The 12,584-nt window shown below is 46.0% G+C and overlaps 2 protein-coding genes across 2 annotated transcripts in view; one reads left to right on the forward strand and one right to left on the reverse strand.

The window, feature by feature from the left end:
• Positions 1 to 12,584, forward strand: part of SYN2 (synapsin II) — a 221,384-nt gene that overhangs the window by 179,158 nt on the left and 29,642 nt on the right. Inside the window, exon 5 of the mRNA XM_025885440.2 lies at positions 2,668 to 2,757. Coding sequence (XP_025741225.1) covers positions 2,668 to 2,757 — 90 coding nt within the window. The remainder of the gene's footprint in view (positions 1 to 2,667; positions 2,758 to 12,584) is intronic.
• Positions 115 to 10,886, reverse strand: TIMP4 (TIMP metallopeptidase inhibitor 4). The gene is made up of 5 exons (XM_025885441.2): positions 10,349 to 10,886; positions 9,067 to 9,164; positions 8,547 to 8,661; positions 5,800 to 5,924; positions 115 to 5,138 (listed from the first exon to the last, which is right to left on the reverse strand). The coding sequence occupies exons 1-5, from the start codon at positions 10,485 to 10,487 to the stop codon at positions 4,941 to 4,943; spliced, it is 675 nt and encodes a 224-aa protein (XP_025741226.1). The 5' UTR covers positions 10,488 to 10,886; the 3' UTR covers positions 115 to 4,940.

Genomic DNA, 12,584 nt, shown 5'->3' on the forward strand with positions numbered 1-12,584 from the left:
TCAGTGAAGGTAGCATTCCAGAGAAAGCAAGAATGCCACCATACCATATTGCTGCAAATTTATCTAAAAATCCTAGCACTCCATCTGGGTTTTTTAGAGACAAAGGCACAAGAGTTGAATTAAAGCATTTATTTCCAGGAGGGCTAAGGATAACATATTAAACTCAGACTGATCCTGAAATCTCATTTCTTGCAAGAAGTCTTTACTGATTCACTGAAGAAATGGTGATAATGAACATTATCTTCCTATTCATTGCCAACACCACCCCTAGCTCCTAAATCCATTCTTTTGTCTATGCATAGAGGAAATAACCCTTTTCAGATACTACATTTGTTTAATTGGTAACTGTGCTTGTGCTAAGTTTCCAAGGAGGCAGGGGTTATATGCCAAGCCCAGTACCTTGAGCAGATAGGGACTGCTGGAGATAAAGTGGAGGAGGGTAGGGTGAGCTCCCAGGGACCTAACTAGTGCCTGGGAACTGGCTGCCATTTAGTCTTGCTGTCCCAGGACTCTGGGATTTTGCCGTGGGCCTTCCTGGCATTGCTGTGGTGTCTGTGTAACTCTCCCACATGCTGGAAAGATAAGGCCCCACATGCCTTGGTGTCATGCCAGGGCGTGGGCTGCAGCAGGACAGAGGTTGTTAGGCAGAGCTGGCATGAGCTCGCCGGCGATGCTGGAGAGCCTTGGGAGCTCAGGCAGGTATCCAGGGGCAGAACAGGAATTCAGGCCAGCCAAGGTGGGCAGGCAGGACTTAAAGGTCAGATGGAGTGATGGAGAGAATCAGAGAGGGCAAGAAAAGTCCGAGGGGTTGGTCTTGACAGTCAAAGCAAGTTGAAAAACCAAAGAATAGTGAGGACAGCAGGGTACAGTGGAGCATGCAATGGGCAGGGAGACCTACCTGGCTGCTGTCCTAGTGGAGTTCCCAATTCCAGGCATGATCTGGGAACCTATGCTTTCCTTTGCTTCTCTAGCCTCAGTATCCTCATGTGTAAAATGAGATGTCTGGTCTAGAGACTCTCTAAAGCCTCTTTCAATAACAAAACCTTGAGGGCTTGAGAGTCCCTGAATCATGCTTTCAGTTCTGGAGGAGGCCTTCAAGATCTGTAGTCACCAGCTGTGTCACAAAGGGGAGTGACCCAGAAATTCCAACATTTTCCAGCATTTCAAAAATAATAAAATTCTATCCTTGCCAGCAAAAGGATCACAATATATGATCACTTAAACTAGAGTTTGATAATGGAGTTCGGGAGGAAATGTAATAAAATGATGTTCCTTTATGGTAAAAATTTTGAGGAACTGATCAAATTCACTCCTTTCATTTTACATATGAAGAAAACGAGGCCTGGAGTGGAGAAATCATTTGCTCAAGGACACCTAGCAAGTTAAAGGCAGAACAAGAACCAGAAGACTCTAACCCAGTTTTCTAACAGCCCAGTTCTAAGTTTCTACTCCTCCCCCCATGCCCCCCTGTCCCCACTGTCTCATCTACCAACATCCCTTATAGAGAATAGGACCTGAGCTTCTGAAAAATGTTAGCTTTCCTTTCTCTGATAAATAGAAGGCAAGTTTGACCTGGCAACTTTTCCTTCTAGCAGTTCCAGCTACCAGTGATTTAGAGTGTAAACTAACCTAAGTAGCACTAGAGGGAAGATGCTGGATTACTCTTGTTGCCAGTGCACTGGAGATAGGTGTGTGGGTGGGTATGTGTTTGAATGGATTGAGCAAGAAAGTCCTGTGTGTTTCCTACGGGAAGAGCATGGTCTCTGCAGAGTCTGAAAGGCAGTCATGTGAAGGAGCAGAAAGAGTTATAGACAGGAAATAAAAGGGCCTGGCTATGAATCCAGCTCAACTATGATATGACCTTGGGCAAGTGATCTCTCTGGACTTCAGTTTCTTCACTTATAAAATGTGGGGGCAGGGGACTCCAGGGGGTGCTAGATGTTTGCCAAACACTTTTCAACCCTCACACTGTAAGTATGTGTACCTCACCTCTTACCACTTCTTCATAGAGTTGTTCTGGATTCTCCTAGGTGAAGGATCTAGTGATTTCAGTTCTTAGATGAGTAGTAAGTCCTAGAGAGACTAGGTCTGTCTATCCTGCATACCATGAGCATCAAAATCTTCCTAAAGAACAGCTTTATTCATGACCCCTGCTCAAATTCTTATGACTTCATACTGCCTGCAGAAGACAGTTACCATTCCTTTCTTAGCATTTGAACTTTCAAGACTTGTCCCCATGTTACCTATCTAGCTTTATCAATTGTCATCTCTAGAGATGCAAGTGTTTAAGGTTAGAGATCCAAATTTCAATTGCAGCTTCACCTCTTTGCAGCTCTGTGACTTCAGGAACCTTTTCTACTGTCTCTGAGCCTCATATGTAAAATAAAGATGATAAAATACCTAGTTTATCAATTTGATATGAGGAATGAATGAAATATCATTAAAATTGTATAGGTAATGAATGAATGAAAGTGCATTCTCTCTCCCTTCCCCAACTAACACATGTGTTCTTTAAAAATAAGAATTGTACACCTCTTTTATATCCTTGATGTTTTGTACAAAGTCCCCAACAGAGCAAATGCTCAATAAATATTTGTTTGATAGACTGATGTTTGTCTGTCTGTTGCAGTGCCTAGATAAGCTGAAACATTCGCTTCTCTTTTGCAGTTTGCCCAGCTGGTCGCCATCTACAAGACATTGGGGGGAGAAAAGTTCCCACTCATTGAGCAGACATACTACCCCAACCATAAAGAGATGGTAAGTGATTGAGTGGGGACTTTAGTTACTCTGCTGTTTACATTCTGAGCCACATGGTGATTATGGAGCCCTAAAGAGGGCCTCAGCATTTCAACCCCAGAGACTCTGTTGGGATTGAACTGTGGACCTGCTTTGTGGGGCTAGAGCAGCTGAATTTTAATTGATAACCCCTTGTCTACGAAGTTTGCTGACCAAAGAGGGAAGGAGCAGAAACAAGGGCATTTTTTTCAAGTTGAGAAAGTAACAAATCTATGGATCAACAGTCAGAAGATCCTACTGTTTTGGGTTCTAGCCCTGGGCCTGCCACATGTCACTGGATGAGTTAGATTCCTGGTGAGTGAGTTTTTCAATAGGAAATTTAAATGGGCATAATTATTCCTGACCAGGATATCTAATATGGTACTTATAAAATGTAAGTGAGATTAAGTAATAGCCTTCTGGAAGAGTGTGAAGCACTCCTCGGACATAAGGTATTGTTCCTATTATTATTCACCAGCCCCTTCCATTCCTTTGGTTTCCTGAAGATTGTGATAAGACAGGGTTAACACTATGCCTTCTCTGAGGCCATGCTAGGATGTCAGAAGGAACAGAGAGATGGCATGGTTGGTTGGTGCAGAGGCTACAGCTAATGTTTTTCCTTTATGACAACCTCTAGCTCAATTCCCTTCTTCCTCTCTGACCCTATATCCTCTGCCCCAGGCCTGCTTGGTCAGTTGGGGATCCTGCTTAATCCACCAATGGAGACTCTCTGCCATAGCATTCCAGTGTTGTACTGTGGGACAGAGATCATGTTTGTTCCCCCTCCCCTTCCCAACTCCCTACTCCAAAAGGGATCTCCATTTGAACCATTTCTGTGAATCAAGAACTTTCATTTGGCATATTAAGCATGGCCCTGCTTATTAGCAAACCACACAAAAAAGATGAATGGTAACCTTGGGACTTGAAAAGAACTACCTCCTTCATCTTTGCCAGGGAGAGGCTCTGGAACTTTAAGCCCCCATCCTTCATAAATCCTTGAGATGAACATAAGGGCTTTCCCTTTCAGGGCAAACCAGGAAGCCTTGCAGAATCTAAGGAACACTAAGGGGTCTGTGCTTGGAGTTCTCAGGGAGTCTAACACGCAGTGATGAGGCGACTGAACTTTAGGGCAGACAGGGAACAAAGCTGGCTTTTTTCCTGCCATAAAGTCTAGCAGGGCTAACCACTGAAAACAGTTGTAACAGTTGCAAATATGTTCCCCATCTACCAGCTTTTGCCCCCAAGTGTCCTGTCTCTGAGGTGTCAAAAGCTAAAGGGGAATTTCATCTCTACAAGAGAAAGGCCTTTTTGGCTTAAAAAAAATTCTGAATTAGGAATAAAGACATTAGTAATCTAGTAGAGAATGACTTTCTAAAAGAAACAGGAGAAACTTTATGGACATCAGTTGAGGGCATTAAGGATAGTTAACCTGGAGAGACAATACCTAAGTCTATTCTTGTCCAAAGAGGTATGTTAACTGGGCCAGAACCTCTGCCCGGAATGGTATACAGGGGATTATAGAATGTGAAGGGAGGTTAAGTCATTGCAAGTCTCACATTGAGTGACTCTGTATTCCCCAAGTGTCTACCCAAACAGATGAAAGTATATGAGAGGATTAGGATGAGTTGGGACATGAGTAAAGGGCATACGGCCATAGTGGGTTGTTCTTTTCATTCCTCCAAATCAACTTGTTTCTGATGCTGTGAACCCACCTTCTGGTATTGTACATAGCAAGGCTATATTATCTCATATGTATAATAATCACCATTTCTCCCCCATCAGATCAGTTAAGGTAAGAGAAAACACACTCTCCTGGGGAGAAAAAGGAATAGTTCTGGCTTTAGAAAACAGACTAAGCCAAAATCAAAACTTTCAGTAACAGGTTTCAGCTAGACTAAAAGCGTTTGGGAGGCAGGGGAGATGGGCTGAAGGCTGGCTAGAAAAGTCATGTTACTTTCCCTGACCCTTGACAGGTGTTGAGCTGGCATTTGGACACAAGCTATAACATGCCCCATCCCTATCCTAACACTAGCCAGACCATCCACTTGGTACTTTCCATTGGCTGGCAGTGGTGAGGCGGGTGGTGACAGCCAGAGCTCCACAGGGAAGGAGAACTGGCTTGGGCTTCATGATGCTTGAAGGAATGTGATGGTCACTGGCCCCTACTAGGGCTGGTTGATGTCAACAAACTCCTTCCTGGGGGGCAGGCGGCCCTGGTACCAGCTGCAGGTGCCATCAACATGCTTCATGCAGACATAATGCTGGGCCTGGTACCCATAGAGCTTCCGTTCCAACAGCCAGTCTGTCCAGAGGCACTCGTTGGGGGTTGAGATGGTACAAGGCACTGTATAGCAGGTGGTAATCTAGAGTCATAGCCACACAACATCAACGTGAGTAGGGTGTCCTTTTTCCATTATTGCCTTTCAGACTCCTACATATCCTTACAACCCAGCTCAAATGCCCCTGACTCCTGAAGCCTTTCCTAGTCCCCAGACTTCCTCCTGAGTTCCCTTTCCCCTATCTCCTAACATACAGTATTGCCTCTCAAATGATATCTCTGGAGTCAGACAGGCCTGAGGTCCTTAGTCCACCGCTGACCTTGAGCAAATCACTTCACTTCCTACAGCATGAATTTCTTCACCTTAAAATGGAAATCTTAAATCTTCATAAATTTGTTATAAAGACTAAATTAAATATTTTAAATAAATACACCAATACAGGGTCTGGCAAAAAGTAGACTCTCTTTAAATGGTAGCTATATTATCTCTTTCTTTAAATGATGGCCACCTTCCCAGCCAAAATGTAAGTATGGACTTACATTGACCATCTTGGGATCATGGACTATGGACCATCTTGCTTTCCCATCCCCAACTTCATACAGTACCTGATCCATGGCAGATTTCAAATATAGTACAATAAGTGAATAAATGTATGCACAAAGGAAGGAATACATGAAGAGTAAAGCTACAAGGCTCAAGACCCTTCCCCCACCCCCAAAAGACCTTGCAAATGATATTCCCTTACTTGGCAGCCACAGTTCAGATGGTAGTGGTGATTCAGACGTTCTCTCTGCAAAAAGGACAGGTTCTCCCAAGGTTCGATGTAGTTGCACAGATGGATGAAGACTTTTCCATCACTGAGGATCTGACCTTCAAGGGGAATGGAGGAAGATCTAGCATGAGGAATATGCTCATGGAGCTCCAAGAGCCCAGGTCCTCAAATAGCCCAGAATTGCAGTTTTTTCAATGGCTTCTTGGTGGCAGTGGTGACATGGGGCTCAATGAAAGAACCAGAAAAGCCTCTATAATTTTTATATCAAAGATATTAACAGATTATGTTTGTATGAGAGAGAGTTGTGGGATGAAGATCTTTTCCTTTAGTGTGGTGTAGAGAGAAAAACATGGGCTTTAAAGGCAGACTGTTGGTACAACCCCCTTCTTTTCTCTCATTTACAGCCGTATGACCTTAAGAAAGTCACATAATTTCTCTGCTCAAAGATGAAAGTAATAAGTTGTCAGGATTAAATGAGAGAATGTCTGTAAAGTTCCCAGCACAGCTTGGGCCCACAGAAGTTTCCATAAATAATAGGTCCCTTCCTCTTTCTAACCCTTCCCAATATCTACACAGCCTAGTCTCCCACCCCATTGATACCTGTCTTGGTGAGTCTCTCCCCAAGGAAAGTTCCCCCTCTTTATTTATCAGATTCTTTCCTAGCTTCCAAAGACCCTTTTCAGTACCACAGTGTCCTCAAAGCCATCTCGGACCACCTTAGCCCACACCTCTCTTAGAACCTCAGTCACTCAATTACTCACTGAGCAACTACTTACTATGACTTGGTACCAGAAATACAGAAATAAATATGACAGAATCTCCTCCCCAAGGAGCTTAATAACCAGTAGGGCAGATAGATAAGTAGGCAAAAATTATGCTGTTGTGTGATCATATACAAGATGCAGTATAACAATGAACAAAGCACAATTATCTCCATCTGTGGAAGGGGTGGGCGGCAAGGAAGGTGTCTCAGAGGAGGTGATGCTTGTATTGGGCCTTGAAGGGGTGGGTAGGAGTTCCCCTGCCAGACAAATGAGAGAAAGGACTTCTGGACATTGAGACTACCTTGTGCAAGGTGGAGGGGTGCAGCCCAGCAGAACACCTTCTGCAACTGCAAGTAGTTTAGTTCAGCTCTGGGGGAAATAAGGAGCTGGGCGCTGTCACTCACACAAGGCCAGAGACAAAGCTGGAGAGGTCAGCAGTGTTCTGGTCACAAGGGCTTTCAACGTTAGACAAAAGAGCTTGTGCCTTCTCCTGAAGAGCCTGGGCACCACTGATGACTTCTCAGTAGACTTGTATTTTGTTGTTTATCCCAACCCTCAGATAGACTTGACGTTTTTGAGGGCAGAGAACATGTCTCCTCCTCCCCCGATGCACCACAGTGCCTGGCAGAGGGCTAGGTACACAGAGGGAATGAGGTGGCCTTGCCTGCTAATCCTGGGACGTGGAGGGCTCAGTGGCATGCCCTGCCTCTGTCTCTCCTATCCAGAGGCTCCCAAATCAACACAACTCCACATCCTTAGATCTGGGGAGCCCCTACCAGTATGGCTTCTAATGGCTATGACTTCTCAAGAGCCAAGCTTGGACTGTGAGCTCTTTGAGGACTGTGGCTTGTCACCGAGTCTCCACCCTCCTGCCCAAGGCCTGGCAGCAAGTGGGTGGTCATTATTGCCGAATGGATGGACAGATAGTAGAAATTCCTCCTATTCTCCCCACCTGCTGTGTTTTTCTTTTCCTTGCCTTCTTTCCAAATATTTTTCTTCCTTTAGGAGCAGTGTAGTTCCCACTTACACAGTGAAACTTCCCTAATTGTTTACAATCACACAAATACCTCTTTTCCTGAACTACAAAATAATTTAGTATTGCATTCATTCACTTACAGAGTCATAATCTTGTGTGGTTTCGTAACTGTCCTGTCCCAACCAATTGAGTACGGAGACCTGCCTGGGCCCAAGTTCATAGAGACTTGTTAGACGGAACGCTCCTGTTAGGGCTTGTGCTTTACTGCACCCCAGAATATGACCTGTGATGTGATTTAGCCACAGAGGCTCACTCTGAGCCAAGATCATGACCCAATGTAGCTATCTGAAGTTAATGTCATTGTAGACTATAGTAACTATAATACGTGTGTTGGGGGGTGAGGTTGCACACGCACAATCCTCATTTACCCTGCGAAACCAAGACATCACCTGTAGTGCAGTGTCCAGTTTAGGGGCCTGTGCTAGGGGAGGGGCAGGGACAAGCTATATCCCATTTGAGAAGGTGGCCAGGATAGGAAGGGGTCTGGGAACCATGGCCAGCAGACCTGGAGCTACAGTGCGTGTATTTATGGTCCTGGAGCCTCTGAAGGATCATCATGGGCAAAGGGTAGAACTGAACCCACAAGGGGCAGTTTCAGAGAGGCGGATTTTTGGCTCAAGATATCAAACTTACATCAATTAAAACTTTTAAAAATGGAAGCAGCTGCCCTAGGCTGGGAGAGCAGCCTGTCCTTAAAGTAGTGAAGCAGTGGCCAAGATCACTGTAGTGAAGACTCTTGCACTGAAAGGAAGGTTACCACGGCTCCCCCCACTCAGAGGCTGGCTCTTAGTAACACAGCTCTGTTTTCTGCCTGAGAAAATGCCACCTAGCTCAGTTTGCTACCCAAGGACAGCCCTGGCTCCTTGACTGCCTTCCTTAAGACAGAGACTGTTAGGGTCGCTTGTTGGTCTTTAACTTACCAGTCAAGAGATATTGCTTCTGGCTGTTAGCTTCTAGTTTCACACCACAGAGGGAGGAATCAAAAGGTGTATAGATATACTGAACATCCTTGACTTTCTCAAACCCTTTAAACATCTGAAAGGCAATTACAAAAAAAGCAGTGTTGGGTCAGTGACCATACTTTATATCTTAACAGGAAAAACTCATTTCTCAATCTAAAAAAATTAAGCAAAAGTCTAGTTCAGGATTTGGTACACACAGATGGCCCAACTGGGTCATTTCTCTCTTAAGAAAAATCTAAACCTTGGTTTATTCCAGTGAGAATACCTCTAGTAGCCCCACACACAGGCAGCTGTAGGACTGAATGGACACTGAGGGCCTGTGGGCCCTGCTCCCAACATGTCATCCACTTCCACTTCAGCATAAATACCCCAGGATCAATGAGCCGGGTCACCTGCCTACCAGCCCCACTCCCAGTACACAGACTCCACTCCTCCCAACAGCCCAAAGGGATTAATGCCCTGTCCTATCCCCATGTACCTTTATCTGTTTGATTTCATACCGGATCATTTTTTGAGGGTCAGCAGGGTCTGCACTGGCAGGAACTACCTTCTCACTGGAGATTTTGGCCCGAATGGCTGCATAAGAAGAGAAAAGAGGGGACCTTTAGCAACCTGTGGGAGCAGTCCATCTGGAATCTGGATGACCTGGGCCCCTGGAGAATTTTATAGGGGAATCCTGGGTTTAGGTCTTGTTGGGTTGGGGGGGCATGCGTGTAAAAGTGGGGTCCTAGAAACTCCTCCTCTGCAATTGCTAGAAGTTCCAAACTCCTCAGGCCAACTGGGTCCTATAATCTCTTTATACTTTACCTGCTGGTTTTGAGAGTCTAATTCTCCATAGCCCAGACTGCAATGGGCTGGAGGTGGACATCAGGGTAGAGGAGGGAGAAGGAGCCCCTTGAAGTTTGCAGTCATCTACCTATATAGCTGAGGCTTCAAGAGATCCTACCCAGAGCTGATATTGGTAAATGTTTATTGAATTAATAAATATGTTCTGACCCTGTACAGAGGTAGTTTGTCTCTTGCCATTTGGGCATTAACCAAAAACTGGTTATAAAGTTCTTTCTATGTGCCTGGCCAAACACTAGGTACTAGGTCCACAAGCATGATTAAGACAGGGTCCCCCATCCTACAGAACTCTTGGTCCAGTAGAGAATACACTTACAAAGAATAACAGCACAGCATACTGGGAGTACAAAAATTTTTGTTAGAGATACCCTGGTAGCACCAAGAAGTCAGGAAGTCTTCAGGGAAAAAGAGATACCCGAGTAAGACCTTGAAGGATGAATAGGAGTCTGCCAGGAATTTAAGGGTATGGGGGAAGGGCATTTCAGGCAGAGGAAAGAGAAAGGGCAAAAAGTGTGCTGTGGGGGGCGGTGCATGGAGTAAACATCAGTTATAGGCTTGGATACAGTGGGATGTTTATAATGAAAACCCAGTCCCCTCGCCCCTGGCTCCCCCTCCCTGCATCCAGTAGTTCAGAATAATCACTGGATAGCTCCCGTGACTTGTCATTCAAGTCCATAATTGCAGTAGGCAGGGGAGAGGGGGTCGCTATGGGGGTCCCTTACACGGTATTTCATTTCCTTGCAAGTCCACCGGACTCTGTGCTTGCAAGGTTGCTATGGCGCCGGCCCTGCTCGGCCCATCAGCCCCAATGGGAGGCAACTGGTGCAGTATTTGATCTCCTCCCTTTCCCTCGGCCCCATACCAAACCCACACAACCACCCCCTGCTGTGGACCTGTCGGGCCTCCGGACTCACCAAGCGCCGAGTGGCAGACGTGCTGCTGGGGGTGCGCAGGGGCGCAGCTGCACGCCTCAGCCATCCCCGGCGGCCGCAGCAGTGCCAGCAGCCGCAGCAACAGCGCCCAGCTCGGCGCCGTCCGGGGGCTCCGGGGCATGACACTGCAAAGCCCCGACTGAGCCTGCGGGGACTGTCTGACCAAAGCGGCCCTCCAGGGCTCATCCAGAACGCGTTGCGCCCCTCGCCCCAGGCTTTTTGAGGTGGACCTAGGGCCAGTCCCGCCCGGATGGGCTCCTCCCTCCTTTGGCTGTAGGCCACCCACGGCTGTAGGACCCGCAGCCCTCCTGACTGGCAGGCTCCGTAAAAGGAAGAGCGAAGCCAGGAGAGAGGCCCCTAGCCTCTGTTTCCCTGCCCAAGCAATTGAGCCTTACAGAGTAGAGGGAAAGCACAGGGAAAGAAGGTGGTGTCAAGGCAGAGAGACAGAAAGCACAACAAAGACAAATGCGTGAGGGCAGAAAGACGGATGGGCTGTGGTTCACAGTGAAGGAACAAGAGTGAGGAGAGGCACAAACAGAAAGTGAGACAGGCAGAGTCAGAGAGAGGCAGACAGAATTACAACAGGCAAAAGAGACAGTGACAGAGAGGACGGACCCCTTGCTGAGCTGCACACTGGGAATGAGACAAGCTACTCAGGGCTTCTTTCAGCTGCAGGAAGTGTTTTCAATGCCCTATTTATGAGGCTCCAAAGCAACAGCAAACAGTAATGGAATAGGACAGAGAAAGTTGGGGTGTGTGTGTGTGTGTCTTGGCGCTGTCGGCTGGGGGGTGGGGAGAGATGTCAGAGAAAGCAGTCTGTGCTTTAGAAACCCTTTCCCATATCCAGAGCCTCAGACTCTGAAGATGGCTGAGGACAGCGCTCTTGGTGGGGGCTCAGAGCACAGGGTACCCCATCACTTAGGGCAAACCTGGGACTTCAAAGCCCTCTCCAGATCCTAGGCTACACTGGTTCCTATCTCATGTCATTATTCACTGGAGAGACTATGTCTTCTCATGGAAGGTGAGACAGCTTAGAAAACGAAGAAGCAAGGCACATGGGGTCACTGCAACCAGAGCCTTGTCTGCTCTGTTTGACAGAGCATAGTGCTCCAAGTCTCCAAACACAAAGGGACCCATGAGATTATTATAGGATATTTCCACACAGTGCTTGGCTAGAAGGTAGAAGGCTGGGTTCTGATTGTGTCACAAGGTAGCTTTGCAATCTTTGCCTCTCTGGGCTCACTTTCTTCTCCATTAAATAGGCTTGAACTACATGTTTCCAAGGCCCTTGGAAGCTCTTTGCCCCAGATTCAACTGGCCTCAGCCAGGAATACTGAAATCCTCAGGTCAGGTACTCCCATGGGAATCTGAATTTTTATCAGAGTTAACTTTAATTTTTCCAAAAGATATCTTCTCATTTCGATGTGGTAGTGATGTTTGAAAAGAAGGAAATTGAAAGAGAGCTGAGTCTGATTGAGAAAGAGGAGATTTGGTGACCAAGTTGATTCTTCATATAACACCCGAACCAAGATAGAGCCTGATGTATTTATTATTGGACGGACCCTGAAAGGCATCCAGTCCAGTCCCTTCATTTTGGCAAATGTGAAGACAAAGCCTCAGTGAGGTAAAGTGACTTTCAGAAAGCTAATGGCAGAGAGGACTAGAATGCAAGTCTCCTGACATACGGTGTAGTGCTCCTTCTGCTCTACCATAGTACTTCCTCCATCGCCACTTTGTAACCAGTTGAAATCCTGCCTTTGGAGGGTAGTTCTCCTTTTAAGTTTCTATTGTCCCTCTGTTAAAATATGGCTACCTCAAGATAGAGTTTATACTTTTAAGGATGTCTTTCAAATTAGATAAACATGTTGAATTCTTAAGTTAGCTCTCTTGCAAACCTCCAACTGGGCAGAAAGAGGCCTTAGCATCCTAAGCTGTGTTTGATTGTGAGTTTGGGGTGTTGATGAGCTCTGACATTGTAAAAGGGAGGGAGAAAAGCCAGGTTCAGTATAGGAAGCTGGACATTTGAAGGGGAAGGGGAGGGTACTAAAAGGTACATGACAAAAGGGACATTGAGATTCCAAAGATACATTCCTTTTTAAATTCAGGTTTACTAAAATACAACTTATATACAACAAAATTCACCCTTTCAAAGATGTTCTTCTTTCTTTCCTTCCTTCCTTCCTTCCTTTCTTTCTTTCTTTTCTTTCTTTCTTTCTTT

Source organism: Callorhinus ursinus, unplaced genomic scaffold, assembly GCF_003265705.2.
Source record: "Callorhinus ursinus isolate GAN/ISIS: 27379988/994484 unplaced genomic scaffold, GSC_fseal_2.0 scaffold15, whole genome shotgun sequence".
NCBI lineage: Eukaryota > Metazoa > Chordata > Mammalia > Carnivora > Otariidae > Callorhinus > Callorhinus ursinus.